At 39.2% G+C, this 27,477-nt stretch overlaps 1 protein-coding gene across 7 annotated transcripts in view; it reads right to left on the reverse strand.

Moving 5' to 3' along the window:
• The window catches only part of zranb3 (zinc finger, RAN-binding domain containing 3), a 76,734-nt gene that overhangs the window by 45,828 nt on the left and 3,429 nt on the right, over positions 1–27,477 (reverse strand). For all 7 annotated transcript variants that reach the window (XM_067492821.1, XM_067492822.1, XM_067492819.1 and 4 more), the window contains exons 2-9: positions 26,505–26,696; positions 18,738–18,756; positions 18,283–18,461; positions 14,345–14,576; positions 10,351–10,436; positions 8,807–8,978; positions 5,112–5,246; positions 664–783 (exon numbers count right to left, since the gene is read on the reverse strand). In XM_067492821.1, coding sequence (XP_067348922.1) covers positions 664–783; positions 5,112–5,246; positions 8,807–8,978; positions 10,351–10,436; positions 14,345–14,576; positions 18,283–18,461; positions 18,738–18,756; positions 26,505–26,650 — 1,089 coding nt within the window. In that variant the 5' untranslated portion in view covers positions 26,651–26,696. The remainder of the gene's footprint in view (positions 1–663; positions 784–5,111; positions 5,247–8,806; positions 8,979–10,350; positions 10,437–14,344; positions 14,577–18,282; positions 18,462–18,737; positions 18,757–26,504; positions 26,697–27,477) is intronic.

Consider the following 27,477-nt stretch of genomic DNA (forward strand, 5'->3'; position numbering starts at 1 on the left):
CTATTATTTAGTGATGCCACCTGACCAAGATTAGTTTAAGGGTTTTATTATTATGGATGCGTGTTTTGTTTTTCAGTTGAAGAAGCTTAAATTTTGTTTTTTGTCTCAGGAACATAGATAATCCATACAGTACATACACCCAGATGCACTCATATCCATGTAAATCCAAACATACACATACTGTACATTCATAAATAGACAAGTGACACTCTGTAATCAGTGGGGTATTGTGTTCAGAGCTGCTATGACAGATGGGAAGACACAAAAACGTGCCTTAACATCTTGCATCATCGTCTGAGTAGAAGTCATGTGACAAATCTGGTACTGGGTGATCAGAATCGTGTACTTTGGTGACTATTTTGTGTGATGACTAGGTAGAATCCAAAAGATTGAGAGTGGGGACACCAGTGATGTTAGATGCAGCACGTGTGATATGGAAAAATATGTTGTTGTTGGAGACATGGTGAGGAAAGAGTATAGTAACACAAATGAATATATCCTTTTATAAACCCTTTAAAACTTTTTAAGCAAGAAGTATAATATTTAACATTTTAAATAATTCCCAAACATTTTACTTCCTCCAACTGCTTCTGCACCTGTTCCTTACTACCCCCTTTAACGTGTTTTAGAAGATCCAGTTGCTTGCGGACCGCCTGAGGTTACCTTGGCCTCGATGACAGCCTCAGTGCAGGCCTGCAGCATGGTGAGGTGGTGGGCGAACACCAGGAACTTCAGCTGCTCTGCCTCCAGCATCATCTTAATGTAGTCCTTCACAGCTCCCGCCTGGCCACACACAGATACAGAAATAGACACAGATGAAAGAGAGCTACTGAATCTATCACTGGTCGACCACACACAGAGGAATCGGCTAGATCAGTGAAGAAGTCAATTAATCACCGCGGCATCCTTTCTGTGTGATCGATTCTCTATTGAATGCCAGAGATCCACACTTTAAAGGAGAGAGTACACCGAGCGACTGGGGCGCATTTGTCAGCTTGCAGATAGTGAGAGTAAATCAATAACTCACAACTTGGAGATATGATTAGTATGTGCTCTGTATTTGGATTTTAGTGTCACCAGATACACAAAAAACCACCTTGCGATCCACGGAGAACCAGATGAATGCCAGTTTTTACAACTTAATAAAGAAAGAAAGTATAGTTTCAAATTTAATTGGATATGGAAATAAGACATAAGAGTCTGTTTAATTGGGCTGATGTTGCACTGGACTGACAAACACAGTAAGAATATTCAGCACTTTATGTGACTCCACATAGAGTTTTTCAGGACTTGCAAAAATGCCAAAACAGATATATTAGGCTGGTTACCTGTCACTGTGACAGCTACAGTCCAAAATTACTGCAGTAAGTAAAAGTTCAGTTCTCAACTGTTTTATTCTGGAGTTATTTGCCTGTTTGTTCTTACATAACTCCATTTTTATTCATGCCTGGCATTTTTTTCTTGTTTTATTTATCAAGTCCAATAGTAACAATGCTTTTTAAACATCACAGTCCAAATTTACCAGCATCTTGCTTGTTTCTGCTGAAGACTCTGACCTTGATTGACAGCGTGAAGCTAACAATCTAGAAAAGAAAGCATAAGAAGTGCAAGTGAGTTAACTGTACCCTGCAGGTATCTGTATCTATCATTTCACCGTGCGGTGCTGCCCAGCGATCACACTGTGATGGCTGTTGCCGTTCCTGCTGCCTTTTGCAAAGCTGGAGTGGATGTGCTCTATGAGCGTGTCATTGAGCATCCGGGCTCGGCTCATTTCAGAGCCCCAGGCCAAAAGCAGCCAAGAATAGCACCAACTAGTGAGAAATACCAAAGTTTGATTCGAGCCCAATAGAGCCCTTACTGGACGGTTTTGGAGACAGGCCTTTCTCCGTGGTGTATATCCCACCCCTATAATCTCCACACCTCCTGCAACCTGACAACCTCAGCAGCCATCACACCTGCTCTTGTGGGAGAACCTCTGCTTTGCCTTGCTGATAATTAGCCAATGTGCCTGATAATGAATCTCTCTGCCAGGGCTGCCGACCCTGTTCTGATCTGGGGGGTCCTCATTACTGACGGCTTGGCTTCGCCGGCTTCCTTCCGCTGAGTTTAATTAGTGCACAAACTTCTCGGCTGTCTGAAGCGGCCAGTTAGCTTGCTTTAAAGTCCAGCATCAGAGCTGTCCTCTCTGGGTAATTGGGAGCAGATGCTTGGCGGGTAAAGCAATAAAAACACCCCAAAGGCGTTTGGCAGCTCCGTCGCCAGGCGGACTGGCAGGCAGGCAGGGGCCGAGTTGCTCGTCAGAGTGACATAGATGTGTAAAGCTCTCACACCATTCCACCCCACCCAGTGATCCAAAAAAAGAATAAAGAATGCATTTTTTTCTAAAGCAGAGAAAGTGTGTCTGACTAGAAAAACCGATAGGAAAGGAAATGAGACTGGGCCAGCAGTATCGGCTTTGAGGCGGGTGAGTGGGTGGGGGGGCTTTGTAATGAAAGGAGGTCCAGTGTTAGGCTAAACTGAGCAGAAATCCAATCAGCAAACAACACCAAGCACAAAAAAGATCCAAGCTTGGAGCCAGGCTGAGCGAATAGCGTGTCCATGATTGCATTTGGTGGTTATCTCCGGTCTTCGTTAACCTCGGGGCCACGCTCCTCATGGCTGAGGGCGTTGGGCTAATTGAGAGGAATGCCAGCCCTCAAACATGGCAGATGTTTGGAGGGGGGATACTATATTTGGTGGAAATGTTTACTTAACTACAAATATAGGAGAATGAGAAACTGCCTCTTCTCTTAGCATCAAGACTAGTGAGGCTAGAAACTGAACAGAGGTGGAAAACGTTCCATTGAGGAGCCACTTGTATGCTTCTTGACACAAGTTGCTCTGACCCCAACTTTCCTCCTACTGCATGCATCCAGCCAGCTTCCCCCATTTCTTATTTCCCTCTCATTAAAAAAAAAAAAAAAAAAAAAAAAAAAGTCACTTCAGAGTGCCGTCTGAGTTTCCATAGCAACAACATCACAGAGATGCTATTTTAGTGTTGTGTGTAACTTTGTGATAAGGTGTAATCATTCCAGGCTGGACGCCACTAAATAATACCTCCGTTATAACTCCCTACTTTGTCTAAGTGCTTTCACTGGCGACCATTAGGCTGTGTTACCATGGCAATACTTTCCCATGAGATATCACTGAGTGGTGGCCAAGCTCTCTGAACATGATTCTGTACCATCATTTCCTGAAACATGAAAAGGAATAAAAATTACATTCTTTAACCAATTTAAAAGCTATTTAAACTGTGCTACATTATATATGTAGTTATGTAGTGTATTTTAAATGTCGGCTTTCAGAGGAGTTACAGAGGTTAAAATCCTTTGGACTTTAAGTACGAGGCAATTTTGATTCTTCTAGGAAAGTTGATTTGTTGATTGCATGTGGAATCCTGTGGATGCCAATGATGTAATGATTCCAGTTTTCTGGCAGGTTGTGGTTATGTAAAGAAAAAAAAGTAGTTACAAATGCTTCTGACACAGAACTATTAAAGCTACGAGTTTGCTTAATGTTTGGCTATATTTGTTGCTGGGTGTCATAGTTTCTTTTTTCGGCCTCGCTAGCCAGATGCAGTTTACACAACGTGTCATCACGAGGAGACATTTGCACATATTAAAAGGAAATGCTTAGATCCATTAAACTTTTGCGCCCTCCTCCTTGTAAATTATTTTAACACAAACTTTACAAACCTTTAGTAATTCTGTGAACATTTTAAACTTTGCCCAAGTCTCACCAGACAGCAATGACCATCAATGCATGACCCTACTGCAAAATGTCTAGAGAAACTTGTGGTTACGACCAATAAAGATAATAAGGTTACAACTGCATCTAAAAAAATCTTGCTATTGGGTTTGTGGAGTAACTGGGGTATGGCAACACTAACTCCAGAAGACACCCATGTAACTCTGGACTGGTGAAGAGTCATGCTAATGTCAGATAAAGTTCTCTCTGATAACTTCGATGTACATTAGAAGCAGAATAGCAAAAAGAATAATAACACAAGCAAGACCTGCTTCATTGTACATATAGGTTTCTAACTATTGGACCAAGAGAGACTTGAAAAAACATAAAAGGGAAAATTGTGATTTTTGTTTATAAAATAACCGAGTGTTAATTTTCAGACCCTATATGTATTTTTTCCTTTCTTGTTGTAAAAATTTTCCCATAGAGGGCAAACTATTGACACTGTATGTAAATCGTCAAGGTCAATCGTCCAGTATGAATATGTTTGCTTAATGAGCATAACCTGTTTTCTTTCCCAGCCTGTTTGAGACTTCTTTTTATGAGTTGCTGCAATGTTAGCATTTTTACTGCCTGTTAGGTAATAAAACTGAGAGGACTAGCAGTTAAAGCAGCTAATGGTGGATGTTGACTGCAGCTCATGGGCACTGGAGGGTTGAGTGCATTAAGTACAAATGTTCAAGCTCAAATGTCACTTTTAGCATCTAGGCATTAAACTACTGTGGTGTTTAAAGGAGGCAGGCGTTATTTGCCATGTTTCTTCTTCATTGCAAAAAGAACACAAACAATAATGACTGTCAAGACTTTCTGATATTCCTCCACTGTCTCTGGCACCTACAGTCATCAACTATTGGTCCCTGTTGAAGATCTTAAAAAAAAAAAAGAAAAGGTCACAAATATATTGCAGATTCTTAGAAAGGTTAAACAATAAATTTAAATGGCTGGGCCCTGTTGTCTGCAGCAAGATTATTTAAGCAATAAGAAATAATACTTAATTTGGGCCTATTTTCAGATGTAGATTAATACACATTTGGTGAGCATTAACAACAGCAGGATGGTGTATGCAGGATTTACAGTCTGTCTGTTCATGGTGATGAAGGAACATATTATCCAGTGCAACAGTGTGGCTCATTGATGTGCTTAAATTTGTTTGGACAACAATGAAGTTAGCAGAGTATTTGGATATATCAGGCTGCGGATACACTCAATACTTGTTAGCAGGATTCAGAAACTATAGAATATTACCAGCTTTATACTTCAAAGGTATGCTGTATGGCATAATGACAAAGGCAGGGGGAAAACAACACCACCTGGTCTCCCATTACCTTGGCTATTGCTGTTTGCTTGTACATCTGTGACACCAGGCTCATAACCTCAGTAAAGGGATTGTCCATGGCAACGACCCCTGACCCCAGACCCTTCATCAGTCTCTCCCACTCGGCGAAGCTGGCTGAGGCCTCCTGCAAGCAAGGAGAATGCAAAGACAGTGAGGCTGCGTCCTTTATTTCTTCATGTACCCTCGTTTTGCTCTTGTTCTCTACTGTTTTGAGATTTAAAGGGCAAAACAATTAATGGTGCTACTGGGTGTCCTACTTTCTGTGGAATAGAAAGAAGGAAAGAGAGGGAGAAAAATAAAAAAAAATGAGAAGGGGAGAAAGTCAGCGAAAGAGAGAGAGAAAAATGGAGAATTCCCAACGATGCTACCCCCTCCGACTAGGTTTCTGCGTTAGGTGGGTCATGAGCGTCTCCCAATTATAGCCGCCTTGTGACAAGCTGGGGTCGAAGATGGAGAAGCAGCCAGGCTAGTACAATAAATCAAAGACGCCTTGCGTGCTCTCAAGGTGATTGGCGAAAAATATTTAAGGCAGGAGTGGAGAAGATCGCAGTGGGAGATGCTGCTGGTGAAGACCCGCATATGCTACGATGTCCTCATAAACGACACCTGCAGAGAGGCTGTGTTGACATGTAGGTTAGTCCTGTTTATCATAAAAATAGGACTCATGTCAAACTTAGCCAATTAACAGTAGACTTAACCACATTCTTATTATATTTTACGCTACATTGAAACGTATTATGTAAAAAAAATCAAATAAACTGTTAATCAAAGCAGCATGTGCCTGTAATTTAGTGCTTCAGCAGAGTGCTGACACCCCCCCTTTCCCCATATTGTCTAACTTTAAACCACTCATTCATTCAGTCATCAGTCATTAGAGGTTATTTTGCACCTATTGTTAACAACTCTCAATTTAATCTGTCTGTATTCAAGCTGCAGCGCCACAAAATGTGTAAAAATTCAACAGGAATGAACACTTTCCCTAAAGCGCTGCATATCAAACGATGCAAAACTGTGAACCATATGGCAAGCTGAAGGAAGTGGTGGCCACGCGTGATTAAGCACATACATAGATATAATGGCAAGTAGGGCTGGAGGGGTGCAAAGGCAACGAGGAAAAATTAGAAGCGCAAAGAAGCCTTATTAATGTGAGCACAAAAACGGAATAGCGGAGGATTCTTAAGCAAGCAAGTTGCACAAATGCATTTTTGTTTTCCAGACTGGTACAATGAAAGGATTTTGGGGGAACATAAAAGCTTTGCACCATTTAGTGAAATAATTAGCATTTCATTGGATTCAAACCTCGTCAAAGTCAAGGACGGTTGCATGAATAAATAGTATCATATTGCAGGAGCACAAAGCTGCATTCCCTTTATGTTTTACTTCAGATGTTTCGCTCGGCAGCACCTGCGTAAACACAGTTATGACTGTCTATCAATGTTTTTTTTCTAATTAAAATTTTTACATTTCTCTGTAATTTGCTGAGGGGAAAAAAACCTGAGTGGCTAAGCACTCCTCCCTCGATGATATTAACTAGATTAACACTGACAAAAGGCCAGGGCTGAAAACGTAAAGGGCAGGAGGGGCATAAAAAGTGTCTGGCTGTGGAAGATAAAAGCCATCATTAGAGAGTAAAATGAGATAGGAGGAATGAACTGGTGAGTGGTCCTGGTGTACAGTATATACCATCACTGTTTGTTTAGAGGAAAATAATGTCCTCCCAGTCTTTTATGTTTCATATTGTTCATATCTTTCTGCTTTTGGGAAACACAATGGCTGTGGATTTGGGTGACTGCCCACTTCACACCTCCCTTTATCACCTATTAAAACCAGTCCATTTAACTGGAAGGACAAAATTGTGTTTTATTTTCAGTGGCCAAATACCTGTAAAAACATACTCTCAGATTTATCTCATGAACACACACATACATGCGCGCGCACACACAAAAATGAAGCAAATGTAAAGTATAACAGCTGCAAACAGTCCTTCTTTTTGTTTTCACCAAAGATAAATGATCTCCAACCTCATTCCTCTCAGGATGTTATTATCAAAAGCTGCTATTTCACACAACTTGACATAAGAGAGCAATGTGAGAACAACTATATGGCATGACATGAACTTTTCCAACAGTACATGCACACTCTGTGGCCTAATTGAGGCCACTATGTAGAAACCGTATTTATTCCCTAATTAAAGTGTCCCTTAACATTTAAGGAGACTAGGTTAGAATCCTGCATCATCACTTTCCCAAGCAACTTCTTTGTTGTTGTGTCATTGGGGTGGGATGGTGTCTCAGTGCGTAATTAGCACTGAAAGAGCTCCTCCAGTGTTTTTCCACTCCTGCTGATATAATACAAAGTATTAGAAAAGCTTCTTAGTGGATGCATCTGAGGGTGCATTGTGTGTGGGAAACTAACCCCTTGGTGCCTTGACACTTGTGACCCAAAGCACAGAGTAGACGGACACACAGACAGGCGCACACGCCAGGTCAAAGCCACATTAGTATTCACACAAACACACACATGCACACAGTGCAGTGTGGGAGGAAGAAACTGCAACCACAACTTTGGGCATGCTAAAGAGATGCAAACACCTACACATGAAATATGACATTTACTCCACAAATACCTTGGTATCTTCTTTACAATTTTAGAAAAAAATAAATAAATCAAATGTGCACACTCAGACGTTAGTGTATTTCAACTGGAGCTCAAAGTGTCATTTAATCTTAAAGCAGCAGTAGGCAGGTTTACAACAATAGGCTGTTAGCTCTAAGGAAGCAATATGCATCGTGAGTGAATGGATGTGTGAAATTAAAGTTTATACAAAGAGATTGTTTTTTTTTACCTTTGCTTAACCCGTTCATTGTTTAGTCTTTAAACATAAAATCATTTGCACCTCACAATTGCCTTAATCCCAAATTCAGTACAGATAATCTGTTTTCTATCATATATATCAAACAAAAAAAAGCAAGGTCTTACATTTGAGAGGCTGAAAAGAGAGAATGGGCCTTATTTAGACTGCACGTGCAAAAACTTTCACAGGAAATACAAGAAGGATTTGAACAGTGGAAATATTCATAAAATTGTTCTCAATATAAAGCCATCTGCCCCAGTTTGTTTGTTGGCAACTTTCATTTAAAAATAGAATTTGAAGTTCATGTATGGCATTAAAAACACAAAGGAAAAATTGCTATATTTGGAGAGGGAATGGTTTAACATAAATTTAATCTTAAAATACATTTTCACAAGTACGAGGGCTTACAGATTTTTTGTGAGGAGGACAAGGGGGGCATGAGGATATTACACAGTAGGTGACGTCAAACTGCTGGCTTTTAAAAAAGGTCTGCTACCTTCATCACAAAAGACACTTGCATTCAGTCCCTGAAGTAGCTGTTTCACTAAGTTTCTGTGTTGAAATGTACAATTTTGAGAAAGTTGAACTTTACTTGAATGTTTCCAAAATCTGCCACTGCACTCCAGACAAATACTGCATTATCTAACATTTATGTAATATCCTAGCAACTAGCTAGATATAAAATATGCCCCTTGTCATCGATACATAACTTAAAACACTTAATTGATGGACAAAGGTTAGAACAGGCATGTGGAAACTTACATTTATTTATAGAGAAACAAATGTCTGTCCATCAGGTAAACCTTCCCTTAACATCACACAACATTTACCTTTGCAGCCTCCTTGGGCAGGTCGAAGGGGATACGCTGGCGGATTTTTGGAGGAAGCTGAGTGAGCACCTCAGCCTTGAGACGACGGATCATGATCTGGCTCAGCTTTTGGTGCAGCTCCTCCAAGTTGGACGCACCACGACAGTCCCACTGCCGGCGACGTCCAAAGTACCTATAAAAGATTGAATGAGTAGTGAAGCTGTGCCTGCTGATGCATTTGTGTCTTACACACATTTACAATTGAGAGGAAGGTCCTCAGAAAAACCCTTATTTACAGCACTGCCCTGAAGGAATAGTTAAACACATTTAAACATTCCCACCAGGGAGCTGCCCAGCACTACAACAGCCTTCCACAGTTTACTGCTGAGCAGTCAGGGGATCAGGTTTTTGCTTAAGGGCACTTTGCAGAGCAGGAAACTATTTTGTCTAATGGGCCACAGCGCCAGGTTCATCCCAAAACTTGACGGCAACTTTCACAATTCATCAGCCAAATGGATTTTCAGAATAGAACTGGCCCTCCACACAAAGGCTGGTTATCTGCCATATTGGCTGTGTGGACAAACATATCAAGGCACTGCCAAATTTACTGTTTCACACTTTAGTATTTAAACTTGTTGTTGAGGAGGGAAGAGGAACTGACTCACTCCTTCTAAAAGAATGTTTTGAATGGTGTGGGCATTTGAACCAGCAACATTTAAGCTGTAACTCTGCTTTTCTGCCTCCTGGGCTGTTGCCACTTCAAACAAAAACTTCACTAATATAAAGAAAATTGCTAAGATGATACTGCACTGTACCCCTCCGTGTGTATAATCTTGTGTTGGTGTGGCTCAAAAATGGCATTCCCCAGCCACACTAAGTGCTATCATATACAGAGTGTTATCATTAATGGCGCCAGGCCTATCCCTGAGCGACCACTTTGATGGACATCCAAAACAATGCAATTGATGTGTTTGTTCACACATGTAACTGATCGTTACTGGCAACTGGCAGCCAGTTGGCATTTGCTGCTTGGCTTCAGTTGTGGTCTGGCTCTAACAACAAACTCTCGACTCAGCAGCACTGCTACTCCACACTCAGGTACAGCCCACCTTATCCCAGCAGACACTTGAAAATAGAGATCTATTGAAGCCCTACAACTACCCGCATTAAGAAAATTTGAATAAGAACAGACCACAGTGACATATCACGCTTAAATAAGCAAGCACTCATTTTCAGACAGATCGATATCTCTTGTATCTATCTGTTAAATATGTAGCTGCAGCCAGGAGATGGTTTTCTTAGCTTGGCTTAGAGACTCAAATCAGGAGGAAAAGGCATGTCTGGAAATACTTACCGGCACCTAAACACAAAGTAAGATTGTGTATTTAACAAGTATAATTAACATAATTATTATTTACAGAATACATAACTGTCATGCCGGATATTATACACAAACATGAATCAAATAAATACAGTAGTGTCATAACAAATACTGCATGTTAAGTACACCAAGTGGAAAATTTGAGGACAAACATTTGAGCTTGTATGAGTGTTGTAGGTCTCACCTATAATGGGCGTTGCAGTATTTCTTGGCATAGTCCGTCCAGGTTCCAAACCTCTTGGGATAGAGGGCATCAATCTGCATGAAGAGCTGTGAATACACAAACAACAAGAAGAATAAACCAAACGCCGTCCTAAACCGTGCATGTATGTGTGTTATCTATTATGGAAAGAGAGATTGTGGAAAAAACTGAGAGAATGTGTATGATAACATCTCAGTGCGTCATTTTATAATTCATTTCTTTGTAATTGTAATATCCTATCCTGTATTTCCTCCTTTTATACAGTTTCCCCCTAATATAGCGTTCACCTGCTTTTTAAAAGGAGTGCAGTATAATTTACATTATCTGTCATTGTACCCTGTAAATGATGACAACATGAAGTAAAGCACCTGAATGTGACATTACGTAACAGGTAGAATAACACATAAAATATTAACATTATTTTTTGATAATTATAAAGCTGAAATAAGTTTTCAGCAGTTTTCTGGCAGTCATCTGCAGCCTAATGGTAGCTAATATTAGCACAAGTTTAGCAAGTTATCAAATCGTGCTTTTTAGTTTTTTTTTAAACGATATAATCTTCAACTTACCCGGGAAAAGTCGAATTAAAGAACAGTAAGAAAAAACTCAATTCAGCAACCTCAGGAGTGCTACAACCTTAACTGGGCTGAAGTGAACAGTAGCAGTCGGTGGCTAATGTTAGCTGGCTTTAGGTTTACAGTATTAGTTAAGATAGTTAAGACAGTCCCTCTTCAAAATGAGTAACTTTTAAAAGAAAAGAGATAACACACATCTTGCATACAAAAAACTAAATCACATTTGCAATAAAACAGAACACTGCTGAGTTGTGTTATTGTTAAATATTAAATAAAGGTTTTTGTGCTACAGCCTTACTTGGTTTAGTATCACCTGTAGCAAATGTTAGTTAAGCTTTATTCAGTAAGGACATTCCATTAAGATTAATATATCTTTTACAAAAGCAAATAGATTCTGCTAATCAGCAGTCAGCAAACTGTGGTAAATTCAAGTACAAGTTCAAGTATTTATTTTTAAGTTTTAGTTTTGTATTATATAAGTACATTTCAACAATCTGTTTGACAAAGTTGACAAATCCAACATTTGCACGCTGTTTTACTTTCTGCAACTCTTCAACTCCTAGTTTTTGAAAGCTGACAGCACACTATAACTCAAACCTTTTTTTGGCTTTACTGATGCTCGCGATGACTTACTGTCATGTGTGCAATTTATTCAAGGTCCTTTTGCCCTTCGCCTAGTTTACCAGTTCTGTGCAGCACAACTATGTGGTAATTTGTGTCAATGCCAATTAAAGAGGTCAAACCACTGTGCAGTCAGACCAGGCGAGGAAAGCTAAACGGATTTGAAAATTAAAGAAGCGCAAATAGGGAAAATCGACCTACTGCCGTTAAATAGCTGCTGACATGAAAATTATGAGACATCTTTTAGATTTCAAAATACTGATAAATTACAGGCTGCTGCTTTCTGTCGTCAGTGAACATATGACATCTTGAAAAGAGCCTTTTCATACAGTAAAGAATGTGTATGCATTACATGTTGCAACAAAGCTCCGGGAATGTGTGTGTGTGCAAGTCAAAGCGACTGTATGTACACACCACATCCTTGTCAATTTTCAGTATTTGCAGCAATTTCTTAAGTAATGACAGGTAATCATCAGCAAGGCGATCTGAATAAGCAGCCTCAGTGAGAGCGCTATTCTAAATTCAGCGCTTGTTCAACAGGAGCTTTGCATTTTTTCCCCCCTCACACTGTTGATATAATAGGTGGGTGGAATGAGGGCACATCATGAACGGTGCAGCATGCCCTGAGCTGTGTGCTAACTCGATGTCAGAGCCACGGAGAGTAATGATGGCAGTGAGGAGACTGGCACAGAGGCAGGGACAGGGCTTATCAGGTTTATGCTGCAGATGATAAAATGTTATATTCAGTTTCAGATTCTAGTGGCAGAGAGAGGGAGAGATGACATCTAAAAACTAACCTCACCAGTGCAGACAGGCGGTGGGCAGAGACAGGAGGGCATGTATCACACACATTAACGCACAGTATATAACACATGCACTCTCTATAACACACCTTCTTGAGAATTTTTACAAGTTCCAACTTCACTTCACTTTGGAATTAATTAGATGCCTGCATTTCATCAGTTAATTATCAACATTGGGTCTAGGCAATAATTAAGTTTGCCTTTGCAGCAGTGTGGCAGTTAGATGACAGCGGGATCTAAGTCCTGTCTTACATAGATTCTTTAACATTATCAACACAAACCCAGTAAAGTCAGACCTGGATAAGTAGCTCTGAAGTTGGTTCATATATCATATCCCCCTTTCAACCAACAAGTTTCCCTAGGGGCTGTCTTTGTACAGCAGGGACAGAACCTGATCAATCTGAACAAATGTTTCCATATCATGCTAGATTTATGTGCCCTACAGCAGCTGCCATCAGTTTTAGAATTTGACGGTAAACATACACCGTCTTCTTGACATAAACACAAACTAAAGGACAACATTTATACATCCAGTCTCCAACATATGCTCTACTTCTTCCTGTTTGCTAATGCCTAAAGCAGCCTGCTGTTTAAGGAAATGATTCATTCTTTTTACAAGTTAGACCAAATATTTCGTAAAACAGCTTTAACCAACCCTTAACACTATGCTTATATTTTATTGTACAAAAATATTCTGTTCCACTTATGGTTTGTTTTATTTTCATCGGGTTTTTTTGTATCTTATGTTTATTTTAAAGCTCTCTGAATCAGTGACAAGTTTTGTATAAATAAAGTTGTATTGTATTCATTATGCAACCCAGACACAGCCAGAATGAAGAATAAACAAAGAAGCAACACTGCAGGTTATGAATAATTACAGGACTTTGTGTAGGTGTGTGCACTGGACAACAGAGCTATTCACAAACGGTGTGTTCTGCACAGTATGTGTAGTTCTATAATAAACTATGTTCCAAATTCCTGAACAAAATCAATAGTTGTAATTGCGATAAAGGAGAAAAGTATGGCCAAAGTTTTACTGAAGCTAATAAGCATACAAATTATATAAGTTGAAAATTTGACAATTCACCGACTTATAAAACGTAGTTATTTAATCATCATCATGGTAATTTAATAATAAAAAAAAACTTAGTAAAGCCAAAAGTAATGTTGCTACTAAGACTGCAGATAGTTTCAATGTCTAAGCACAAAGCTGTTATCACAGTCCCATCATTAGGGGACAGTGGACTTACAGTAATTGTTGTTGATACCGTATAGTTTTTTTTTTTTTTACATCGAGCCTGTGAAAAGGTTTTCTATTCACCAAGTCCATTTCATTTTCCATAGCTGCAGTGATGGAATACAGCTGCAATCTACAGCTTCAATATAACATATATAAAAATGATATAATAAATCATTATGGAGAGAGGAATGGCTCTGCCGCTCTCCAAACACTATTGTCCTGTGAACAGCCCTTCTTATTGTCTCTACATTCAATAGTCCCCCCACCCCCATGTGCTTCTTTTTATTACTTGTCTCATTTATTGCAGTGCAGTGTCTGTTCATATCGGGCTTTATAAATGAAGTTTTTGCAACAAAGGTTATTGAAATAAGTCGATGGGATCCTCGAGGATAAGTGATGCCAGAGAGAGTTAATTGGGATTCTGAATGTTAGATCTAAGTATTACCTGCTCCTGAGCAAGTTACCATGGCAATTCACCTGTGCACCAGAATGAAACACCTTTGTTAGAAACCAGAGCTAAGCTCTTCGACCTACAAACCTTACTTTATGAGTGTGGGCTCATTAGTTAGATTAGCAGGCATCTGATGCATATAGATTCTTCAGCTCTATGTTCAATTTTTCATTAAACATTCAAAGGGTTTGATGGAATTTTGACTCTGGATGGTTTATGCCATCTGGGAGGAAAAGAAAATTACTTAATCCACTTACATTTAGGGCATCATTTCATCTAATTTTACCTCTTCGGGCCGACCCAGGGCTGGAGTGCCGGTGAGCAGGATGGCTCGCTTGGCGGTCTGTATGAGAGGAACCAGAATTTTAGTCCGTGCTGCGTTCCTGGATTTTAAGTAATGGGACTCATCCACCACGACCACAGCGAAACGCTGCCTGCTCAGAGCCTCCACCAGGGGGCGCGCATCTGTGGTGAGCAGACCATAGCCCAGCACCGTCACCTTACTGCTGGTAATGCCCCTGGAAGGACAAGAACACACCAGAATTCAGGAAACACGGTAAGTAGATTACAACAATAATAAGCACAGAGTGTATGTTTTAGGTGAGGTATTACAAATTAACTGTAAATCAAAGAAATTTAATTTTGATTAAACTTTACACACAAACGCGTGATAAATATTAACATTATCCGCGTTACTACTATTTAACAGGGTGGTAACTAACAGGTGTTTTCACATAAGTTAATGACGATAATACTGTCTGACTAACTGTGCAAAACTCAAATATTCATTTTATGATTAGAGAAAACAAAAAACAGAACATACACTTTTGAGGAGCTGTATTTTAACATTCATATTTGAAGCTAAGTAGTGCAACATTTTTCAAATATATTCATATGAGAAATGTGCTCCGGAAACGTTAGATTCCCAAACTCCTATGTATAACTGTTTCCGATTTATAATGAGGTTTGCACATATTTTTCTTACATTAAAAGCACAAAGATGTCAAAATTAATTCTTTATTTTTTATTTTAAATGTATTTTTTTGTCCTTTCAGCTTATCCCGTTAGTTCAAGGTCACCACAGTGGATAATTTTTTGCACGTTTATTTAACAGTTTTTACGCCGGACGTTCTTCCTGACGCAACCCTCCCCAATTTCTACCGGGCTTGGACCGGCACTGTACAGCTGGGGATGGGAATGGGCTGTTAGGGGTTCAGTGTCTTGCCCAGAGACACTTCGACATATAGCCGGGATCTGGGATCAAACCACTGACCCTGTGGTCCGTGGACGACATCATTTGCCAAGCAAATGATTCTTAAACAGAAACATTTATTGCATTTATTGAGGACTATCTTTAGCTGCAGGTCAGTACAGATTTGGTGCTTCAGTGAGAATTTCCAGCACCAGGATGGTGTATAAAAGACTGAGTGCAGTACATGTTCATAGGAATAACAGGAAAATACCACCTAGTGTAACAATGTGGCTCACTGATGTATTTTAATAGTTTATGTACAACAGTTGAGTTGTCTGGGACAGAGAAATAGAATATATCAGGCTTTTAATGCATACACATTATCTTATAGAGAGATCAATTAATTGCTGGATTGGTGTTTTCACAGAATTTGTTAGTACAAGTAAGAAAAATATGGCCAGACTTATTCTTTAAACTGCCTACTGCAGCTCTTACAGTAGTCACCTTTAACACTGACAAATGCGTCTCAACTGTTTGAACTCAATACAAAGTCAACCTCCGTTGAAATGTTCTACTGTTTATTGACTTGGCCACTGAGCCCTCAAGGTAAAGTAAACCAGACTATTTAAAAAGGGTGTGCGGATAAATGTTAAGGCACACAAAAGGAAGACACACGCACGAGGACTCAGTGCCAGACTGAATCTGGGGCTGCAGCTTTTTCATACATCTCTTCTGTAGGGTTTAAGAATTCCAGAGCTTTATTGCAATTTCTGTATTTTACAGGTTGTGCTCAGCCCTAACACAAACACGCAAGTACAGAGGCACAGTCACAGATAAACAAATAAACACAGATGCGATAGTCAGCTGCATGAAAACTCAATAAGAATCTCTGAGAAATCAGAAACACTTCCAGCATCTGTCAGGCTCTAATTCTTTGCCTTTGCCAAACACACACATTTCCAAGTTGAAATAAAACCTAAGGTGCCATTCATGTTCTACAAAAGAACAAGTGAGTGAAAATACTGAGAGGCGTTGCTGCATAATTTTTTTTTCTTGTTTCCTCGTTGAGTCATTAACACATCCAGTTCAAGGACACGTTTTCCCCAGAAGGCTTTCACAACCTCTTTGCGCCTCATCTGTGATGTGAGATGGGGAGTTTTTTTTCCCACCCCTCACAAACATAGAAAGTTTGTTTCATTCAAGAATAAAAAGTAAGTGAACTAGGGGAAAGTTAAGGGGATGATAAAAGTAGCTTTCCAGGCTTATAAGTCACGTTAGCCACAGTGCAGCAGTAAAACATGGCAAACTTTAATCAATATAAGTAGCTGGGAAAATGACACGCATTTCTCCACAACAGTATTTTTCTGCTTTCTGCATTGAAATTCTGCGTTTCAGCTCTTGTTCAATATTGCAGATGTCACTTTGACATGATTTGTCTGTCAGCGCTGTCAAACACCGGCCCCTGCTGGGGGGGAGACTCAGGTAAATTTACTGTCTGCAACTTCTCTGTCCATCATGCTGCCTTTCTTTTACACTATGTGACCAAGTCTGTTCCATGATTTCGTTACATCTCTTTAAGTCAATTGTCATCACTTCTAGAAGCCGAAGCCCGGGGAGATGGAGTCATCACAGGAGACATCAGACCCACTGCCTGTGTTAAACTTCACCTTTAGATCTACTAAAGGCTAGATATCCTTAACATATGTGTGGGCTCTAAAGAGGCCTTGTATGCATTTCCACACAGATTTCCTTACAAAAAGAATTAAGTAATTTTAGGTCAAGAACAATCTCATGAGCAATTTTAAAATCAACTGATTATGAAATAATACAGATAATTATTAGCTACAAAGTGTAGTATGTTTTCTTGTGTTCTATAGAGTGTTTTTGCATTTTCAGCTCATTTGATTTATTTTGGTGCAAATAGGTAATGAGATTACAGACTGCAATTTACAGGTTAAGTACAGCGAACGTACTGTGTACTTATTAGTAATAATGGTGTACCTCCACAGTACCTATGGATACATATTTATTGTTAATTGATAAGAAAACTTAGGGTGATAACAGGGTAACAAGATGGCAATAGGAGAAATGGCTTCAGTGTAAGTATTTTGTAGCTAAGGACCACTTAATAAATAGTTACATGGTAGGTGCAAATTCTTACTGGTTAACTGCTGGGTAACTACAGATCAAACAAGAGTAACAGGCTTCACTTTAAACCTATCACATCAATCATGTAATATTTAATTATTTATCCGTAAGTTGTTTAGAATACTAAAGTTCAACTGGTTTAAATTGGTTTTCCATGCTTTTAGGCAATAAAAATAAAAGCATAATGGCCATTTAATTGTCAAGAATTAATAAACCTCACACCTGTGTTATGTGTTGTTATACAGTAGGTACAACAAATGAGGGCTGTAATCTAAAGTGGAGCTGCTTACTCTCTTCTTATCTGTTGCTACACCATACCTATTCCCAACTATCATTTAATATTCAAGTACCCCCTCACTACAAATACTTGCAATGCAAGTATTTTTCTTATTCTCATCTTGTTACCCTGTTATTTCCCAAAGTAAGAACAAATATGTATGCATAGGTACTGTGGAGGTACACCATTGTTATTAATAAGTACACATTCTACTGTACCCTGGAAGTTGTGGGCTGTAATCTCAAGCATTACCTGCAAGTGTTTTGCTTCACTCTGAGCAGCCCGAGGAGTTAGTAAAGACAAGCATTTTAACACCTGATGCTTTTACCTTAGGGATGGTAGAGACCAAAACATAGCTAAAAGAAGAGGGAACAATGGATTTACAATGGATAGTGGTCACAAACAAGATTGCAGATGAATGATGACATTGTTCCACAACTGCTAGATGTGTAAACAAGCGACTGCAGCTGATTGTTCCTGTGGCCCCTAGAGGCGATAAAAATCAATCAATGCATCTTTAAGAAAGTCAAACAAAGCCATGCCTCTATGTATCAGTGCAGTGGTTTGCAGACATAAAGGTAGAGGGTGCTCTGTTGGGGTGACCTACATGATGTGGCTCTTGCTCTCCACCAGGTTGATGTCGCCTGGCTGCAGCTCAGGGATCCACCTCTCCAGCTCCTCAATCCAGGGATATTTCAGGGATGAGGGCACCACCACCAGGAGAGGCCACTCCTGCCTGAAGGCGCAAGCCACAGCGATGGCTTGCACCGTCTTCCCAAGACCCATCTGGACGGACCAAATCAACACACAGCGGGACAGGGAGAAAAACAAGTCAATCGTGCACCAACTCTGCAGTAAATTGCATATGACGGCTGAGCTGATGTGAGGCCCAAGAGTAATAAGGTCTCAGAATGATTCTTGTGTCAAAATCGATTAGACACGTGGGAGTGTTGCACAGGGCTGACAAATTAATTTGGAAGGCATGCAGCAAAGTCTCAGGTTCATTTTTTTATTTTTTTTTTTTGGAAATAGATTTCCTGACCCAGCATTGTGTGTACTTACCTCATCTGCAATCATACATCTGTAAAACAAAACAGAGAAAACTGTATCAGATGGATTTAGACACTAGGATGTTTTGTAGATTTAACCAGTGGACAATAAAACCTGGTTGATGTAAGAGGACAGTTTATAATGAATATATATATATAAAAAGGACAGCAGCTCCACCAGTGTGGGTAAAACAGCAGTAATTAGAGAGCCATTTACACTATTTTCTTTGCCAGACAATTCCAGCTTCTCTAAGGATTTATAACAGAAGCCGTCCTGTCACAACCCAACTTCTCAAAGATATCTGGTCACAGAATATAAACAAAGTCACAGTCATGTGGGAAACAACCACTACCTCAACTGCACTTGGACAAATTTCATGTCAGTCTCTTGTAATTTAGGTGTGCACTGGTACTTTAAGTTTGAAATTTTTTGTAACAATCCAATTTTTGTGTCTGTGAAAACCAGCTGTTAACCAGAGTTATCATTCTGGGAGCAAAAAAGAGGAACCGGAGAAAAAGCAAGATAGGGGTAAGCGGAGCAGTGGAGATAATGATTAAATATAATAAACTGAATAGCGTTAGCTAAGTGCTGCTAGTGTAGCAGTAATTGTGGGGAATTGTCAGTTATATAACGGAACTTCCACTGGTATCAAATTGTTTCTTTGACATTTAACATGAGCTAACTTGGGTAACTACGTTAGCAGAGCAGCCTAATGTGTCCAGCCTTGCTGGAGTCAGCAGAAGCTAGCAGGCTGCAAATAATCAGCTTACTCGGACAAAACTTTTCCTGTAGTAAACTGATGAAATCTGTGTCCAACTATCAAGTAATCAACTAAGTTATGAAATTTAGATGCAAAGAAATTTGGACAAATATACTATAAATCACTGATATATTACTAGAAGTTATTGTGCTATGTGCATTGTGATGTGTGTATTATATTGTATTTTCCATATATTAAGCACAGCGGTTTTATGTCACATACATTTTTGCCTCGGCCCCAACAGGATCACCACTAGCCATGATACTCCAGCATTACTACTTGTAAAAGCTGAAGCAAGCAATTAGCTAACCTATCAACACAAGATTAATCGACACCAATTACGATAACAGATTAAGTGTTTAACACATATATCAGGAAAAATTTACCAAAAATGTATGTGTGTTTATATGGTGTCTCATACAATTATGAACTGATTATCTCAGAGGTTTACAATCCCACTTGGACAAAGCAACAAGAAATGTCATCTCAGGCTTTGGGAAATCGCATTGGGCATTGTTAAAAGGTTTAGTCTTTTTTTTTTTTAAGCCTTTTTCCATTTAATTACATTAGTAGTCATCAATGATGATGATGAAAGGTTTGCAGACTATTGGGCTAAACTGATCTTTGTAAATCCCAATTCTCCTTTTAATCCACATGTTTAGGAGAGTGATATTAGCTGTTGTCTGAGCTTTAAACAAGCATAAAAGTAACAGCTCACCTCTTGTGGCTGTCTCTGATATAATATGTTTTAGCAGCTATATAACACCCAATGAGTTATAAGGAACAATAAAAACACGACACGGTGCTCAGCTGAAGTTGTCCCTCTGGAAAAGTGCAGATACATCAACCTCTGGTTCTCTCTGCCCAGTGGGTTTGGGCCTATTGTCATGACCTTGCCTATTCATAAATGCTTCCAACATCATGTCAAAGCAAACAGAGGAACAGAGCAGCTCTGAATACCTCAGACACACTCTCTCATTATTCTTCCTCCTCCTCTCTCTCCTCCTCCCCCTATCGCCGCCCCATTTCTCTCTTTCAGCTGAGGAACATGATTAATGTGCACCTTGCCACTGGTGGTTTTTCTAATTGCCAGCACACCGGCCCAGTCAGCTCAATGCACACATACATACATACATGGGCCCGTATGTATGTATATTATATTTATATAGATATATGTGTGTGCACGTGTGTGTGCATGTGTGAAAAGTCAGCAAAAAAGAAAATACATTCAAAAAGGTAGACAAACGCATACACATACATACACACAAAGACCACATGCGACTGCAAACACATGTGAATGCACACACGCACACACATTATATAAAAATGTGTGCTTGCGCATACACCCACACATACATCTTCCTATACACCCACACTCTCAAACTGGGGAGGGAGTGCGGTTGGGGCAGGTGTTTGCCATTTCTCAACACATTAATCATCCTCCTTTAAATAACCTGAGTGTCGTCTTGACGGTTTGAGACTGCGAGGATGCTGTGGTGCAGTTGCCTGAAGAAGGCACGGTCCCCGCCGCAGCATTTTTTTAATGTTATCTCTGAAACCCACAAGCCCCAAAGTGTCAGGAAATGGGCTCTCCTACCTCCCAAGCTCGCTACAATGATTTGATGGCTTTGACCTCTGCACAGCGATGTGTTTTGTGGCCCTCGCGTACAACTCTAATCTTGCAGCACTGTTAAGGTTCTCTTCTAAGGACCGGACCTGTAGTGTGCCATGGTCAGAGAAAAAGCACCCAGAGGTTGGACACCGCACAAAAGATTCACTTGAAGGGTGCTACTGTATACCATCCTCGGACCTGTCAGATTCTCACAAACACTCATAGGTTCAAACTGTAGTTTTTCTGTATACAGTGAAAGAACTTAAATTCAAAGCAGCCTTGAAAAGGTTTTGGTTAAAGGGTTTCATTTTTGCTTGTGGAAGATGGAAGACTACTGTAGGTTTCAATAGTCTGTTTGTAAAAGTTTAAGTCCCAGCTCTGTGGGCCAACTAATGTTATACTTGCCGACTTTTCCTTCCCAAGAAGAGGACACACACACAAACTCCAATCTAGCACAAGGCTAAAGCAGAACGACATTTTGGTAATGCTGGACTTCACCAACAAACCCAGGTTCTGTTTTTATGAGTGCAATATTCTTTATCTCACTTTTTGCTGAGTTTTAGACCCATGTTCAAAGTGATTTATTTCTATTTGTTGCGGTATAATTTAATGCAATTAACCTAAACCACGTTTTGATATAATTTCAGTCCAAAGAAAGCCTATATACATTACACATGGAAGCCTTTTCTAATACTGTTTAAATGACCTGGTATAGATAATGTTTTGTTTCAGCTAAGACTGGTAACATTCATTGTATCATTGAAACGCAATGCAGTCTCCGACACATGAATTTGAAGTGAGAAGCAGTAATATTAATAAAAATACTCATCCTCTTAGAAATGAAAAAATAAAAAAGACATACTTTACTAATGTACTGATAGTCTTACTTTGATCACTAGCCTACCAATATATGTGTATTTCACACAAGCACATATCTTTCTTATAACACAAAAAAATGACAAGAGTATATTTATAACCTGCTTTAATACCTCACTTCATTAAAGCCCTAACAAATTTCATGGTTGATTAGAAGAAAATGGAATTAAGAGCATCTTAGAAAGTAAATACTGTAACTGAGCACTTTAAAGATGTTATTATATTTTAGGTGATAGAGGACCTAATGGTCCATCCTATAAAGCTCAAGTATGTATAATTAGTTTTGGTGGACTTGAGCTCTGACCTGAAGCTGATCTGAAATAACATTATGATTAACTGTGATGAACATTTATACAAGAAACGTTTACAGTATGGCAAATCCTAAACAGACAACCCATGCAATGCCTGTGATGTTATTTGATCATTATAAGGTACTTGTACCATTAAGCACATGCAGCACATGACAAAGCCATGGTGCTTAAATACTGGTGTGTGTACTGAATTGCCCTTCTTCTGCAATAAAGTGGCACTACTTTTGCACATGAAGATAACATTTACTAGTTATGAGTTCTACTCAGTATGCAAAAGCAGATCCATGTCATTTTTGGCTCTGGAGGGAGCAGAGAGCTTAGTGTGAAGAAAGAAAACCCCTGACAATGTCACCATGCTGTAACACAGCTTGGGTTTGTGACTACAAATTTACTGTATAACTAAAATCCTGGATTTCAAATGTGGAGCACTATGTTTGAAAGACTTTGGGAGACATTTACCATGGAGGCTCTAATAAAATCTTGTTGCATTATAGGTAATGTAGGAGCCATGCTGTTGCTGTTTGACGCATTCTAGAGACAAAGTCAGGAAAGATAGTCCTATACTACTGCAATTTTCAGCTCTTTTCTTTTGTCTCTCTTCATGGAAGTGCAACACTAAGGGTACCACCTCATAAATTAATCTCCACTATTTTCACCAAACATACAATGAATTAAACTGAATTATAGGAAATCAAAGGTCCTGAAAAGCTATTGTCTCTTCAAGCTTCTTAGTGTGTTCCCTTTCACAAAGATACATTTTTAAAGGATGCCTTCACTGATTTTGAATTTGCTTCTTTTGGTTCTAGTTTGGGTTGCACATGGGTTAGGGTTACATAAATGCTATTAAACTTCTCATTGATTTCCCTACATCAAAATATCTCTCTACTTCTAGCTGAAAAATGCCTCCAGATAAAATTACTTAGAGAAATGCTCAGTTCAGATTATGTCATCTTGTTGATCGAACTATGGAGTTTGCAAACATGGTCAACCTGCTCTTCTCCTCCACATGACATCATCTGAACTCCTAGTAATAAAAAAACTCCTCCGGGTTATGTCATCTGGAGTTTTTTGATGATGAAGAAGACCAGGGGATTTTTTGAGCAAAATAATACAGTTTGACTATTGCTTGTTCAATAAAAAAAAACTGGTTTTCAAAGGTTTGTTTTATCAGAGCAAGCTTTTTACTTTTTTTAAACATAATTCATATTACTGTATATGAATGGACTTGCAACAAGGACTCTAGAAATATGCTGAATTGTACTATCATTGCTGTGAGTCCCAACATGCTGCAGCATAGCCCAAATGGTTTTATGGGACTGTTGTCTGTATAGTCTTTACATAATAATTAACACTTATTGGCTAGTACAAATGTTGCATAAATCAACTTGTATGTGGGCAAGCTTTTTCTCTGGAAATGAACTCTCTCAGTAATTTGTCCATCACATGCAGAGACAACACAGTCTGCTTATTGATCCCCTCTTGCTTCAGTAGAGCAGGCCTTCAATAAAAGCACAAGCAGTCTCTTGCAATAATTGTTTGGACACATCAAAGCAGGTTGGACCTGTACGGTATCACATGCCTGTTTACAATTTGCATTCCACACCTTCATGTAAATGATCATTTTTCAATATCTGGGTATGCCCACTACTGCAGTTTACAAATGTACCCTGTGAACATTTTAAATCAACAGAATTTATATAGATGTCAGCACTCAAATAGCAAACTTCTGCCCAACTTTCCAAGCAAAACAATCACAACATCGCATTGCTTTTTATTGTTGTACTGTACCACAGCTTTCCCACATTTATCCCTCACCCTCCCACACAGACTGATTCAGAGGGCTCCATAAGTATTTGAATTGCAACAACATTTGGTGTTTTGGTTCGGTACTCTTGATGCTCTGGATGTAAAAAGATACAATGACTATGAGATTTAAGGGGAAAAAAACTCCCACAGATCCTCCTACACTGTTAGATATTCAACATAAATCTGTAATGTTCAGTGCATTTCAGGAGTTATTTCATAATGAAGGTCTAACATTTATGTTATCTGTCAGCCTCCCTCATCTACTTCAGGTAGTGATAACCTACATTTCCAGGCGTTTGTATTCTCCTTCCTAAAAATCTAACAAGTCTGCAATTGCATTCTATTCTGGTCTGGTGAGTCTTTTGTAGGTAGAAATATTGTTATTTTGGCCACTTTTAAGTCTGTTGACTACTGGGGAAATGCTGGCTGCGGCTAACTGAGTTTAGGCAAATGTTAGCAGCTCTAACTTGTTACTAAGGGGTCTTTGGTGAGCAACCCCAGCCAAAGAAGCCTGAAGTACTGCAGCAGTTCATTAGCCCAATGCCCTCAGTTCTTGTCCTAAAAGCCTTTTCCCTAGTAATATTAAAAGTTCAAAGATATTGTTTAATAATATGAACAAGTATGTAAGATGAGCAAACCAACTAGTTTGTTGGTTTGTGTAGAATGTGTGTTCAAATAACAGTTTAGTCCAGCGGATTACATAATTCAGCTTAATCACTCATAATCACTTAGGTTGTGTATTGATTTAAGAGGAAGTCACACACCACCTGAAAAATACCTGTGCTCATGTAGCATTTAGAATTTTTTATTCTTTATGTATTATTGAAATATTCAAGTCAATTAACTCATTAAGTAGGCTAGACACCAAACATCATGACAGAGTTCACTCTACTTTCAGAGATCACTCTACCAATAAATCTTGTTTTAATGCCACTTCTGCTTGTCTCCAGAGAGAATCACTGCCCATGCTGCTGTTACTGTCACATTGATGCCAATTGACTGAGGTAGCTGTCCACACGGTGCAGCGAGAGCCAATTGACTTCTGACCCACCCATGTAACAAAGCAGTGCCTCCCAGTGTTTCAGAATCAATATGCCTGATCCGCATCACAGCAGTGGTGGTCAGATTGGCTCCCCCTGTGCTGACCTTCCCAAGAACCCCAGTAGACATCGACTGGTCAAGGAGGAAATGGTCAAGTATGGGCCTATCCCTTCAGCTAATTCTCAACACATCCAACACTTACGGACAAGAGCAACTGAGAAGCTTCCAACGGACTGGTTTTAACCTGCTATTTGAGCAACCATAACAGACTACAGCTTTAGCAGAAATCACATTTTTCATTGCATCATAGTGGTGGACTGGAACTGCCTACTTGGGAGGTGACCTATACACAGATTTTAATTTACAACTGTACAGAATCAAAGACTGGGACAGGATTATATATATCACACCAAGTGGATGTAATAAATAAAAAACATTGCACTATTTTTGGGGGGGATTTCTTCACACCCACAGTGTTTAAATTCCTACTTGCTCAGTCTTCCTCAGTATTACAATAATCAACATCTTGTGTGTTGCACATACAAAAATACTAATAAAGCAAAGGCCCAGTCCTAAAAACACAGCACCACAACATAGTTCAAGTGGTCATTGGGTTTCTTCTAAAGAGCCCACCAGATTCTCATTTTCAGCTTCATGTGTTTGTTCCAGGTGATTACTTACTAGGTGCTATGCTTTGAAGTTCAAAAAACTAATTATTTTGCTCATATGGGTTGCCTCTGCATGTGCGTTTTTCCAGATTCTCTGCCATGTTTCATTTTGGCAGCACTACTAAACTTTTGAAAGAAGCAAAAGTAGATTCTTATTTTCACAAACAATATGCTGAACAAAAAATCTATTGAACAATAACTTCCTCAGTCTAATACACTCAGTAGTTTTGTTTCTAGAGCCTTACTTGGTCTGGTAAAACCAGTAGCTCAGGGGGGAAATTAGCTAGTTGGTGTACTCACTTTATGATGCTCTATTGCTACTTGTGTTATTCTAAAAGGTACATTTTATAGTTTAACATTATCTTGAAAATGTGAATTGTTACTCAAGTGTATCTTGCCTTTCCCTGTAATTGTTGGATACAAACGGATGACATTGCTCGGAAAATTCTTAAAAGGGTGCTTGTTTTCTTCTGTGAAGGACACTGACAATAGATTTGCGTTGAAAGCATCTTCATAGCTATAAATCAATATTCACACACACTGCAGAGGTGCAGTAGAATAAAAGGCTGCAAATATAAAGTGGCACAAAGCCAGAGGGGGGGCTGTACTGTTCTCAAATGGAGCCACTCAAAAATGTACAAGATCTGCTTACAGTGTAAGGTAAACTAAGTGACTAACAAACAACAGTGCTGCGATGTAACTTACCGCCCATTACTACATAAAGCAAATTCCACTCCCTCTCTTTGGAAAGGCATCAGGCGCTGCAGGAGTTTGGGAGGAAGGCGTGACAGTTGCTGTGACCATCTTGTGTCACAGCCTGAGGTCTGTGGGCCATTATCATCCATTTCCATTAGTAAGTCTGCATCAGTTTCTCGGTTGCTGCTCAGTCAGCTACATCTGATTTGGAAAGAAAGCTTGTTAAAACAAAATGTACATGTCAATGTGTCAGTGCATATGATAGCTTTCTTACATCATCTATTACACATGTTATAAAGCATTTGATTACACTACTGATAGCTGATTTACATGTATTGTATAATAATTACTAGCATTCCTCTGCTGTCTACTAACAGAAATACCACTATGGGAAAGAGCATGGGTTCAGGATTTTGGACAAAAAGATCAAAGGCTTTTGGCTTGTCCTTTCAGTGGTCGCCACAGCGGAAGGTGTTTGGCACGTTGATTTTGCAAGAGTTGTTTTTTGGTTTTTTTTTTTGTTTTTTTAATGCCAGATGCGCTTTTTGTCGCAACCCTCCCTGCCTCAGGCATCTTTAGTTATAACAATCATCAATTTATTTTGTGTTGTCCTAGCCCTTAATTAATACTTTGCAAAAAAATGTATGTGAATGAAAATGCACAAGCTGCTACTTAAAAGTGAAAGTCATGTTAGTAATGTATACTGTAGTTATCATCATGTAATTGGTTTGAAATACCTTATACTATCAACAGCCACTTATTGTCTAACTTAAATCAGTTCACTTAAAACCTAATAAGGTTTCAAATTAATTTGTCTGAGACACAGAAAAATAAATTTACGTTTTTTGGAGTTTTTATGTAATACAAACAAAAATGTCATGCTGAAAAGTAGCTACCATTGTCATAGTAGCAATTTAGCAACATACTGAGTTGCAAAACCCTTTCAATAACTTTACAAACATGTTAATAGACTTAAGAGAAA

This window comes from Channa argus, chromosome 23, assembly GCF_033026475.1.
Source record: "Channa argus isolate prfri chromosome 23, Channa argus male v1.0, whole genome shotgun sequence".
Lineage (NCBI taxonomy): Eukaryota > Metazoa > Chordata > Actinopteri > Anabantiformes > Channidae > Channa > Channa argus.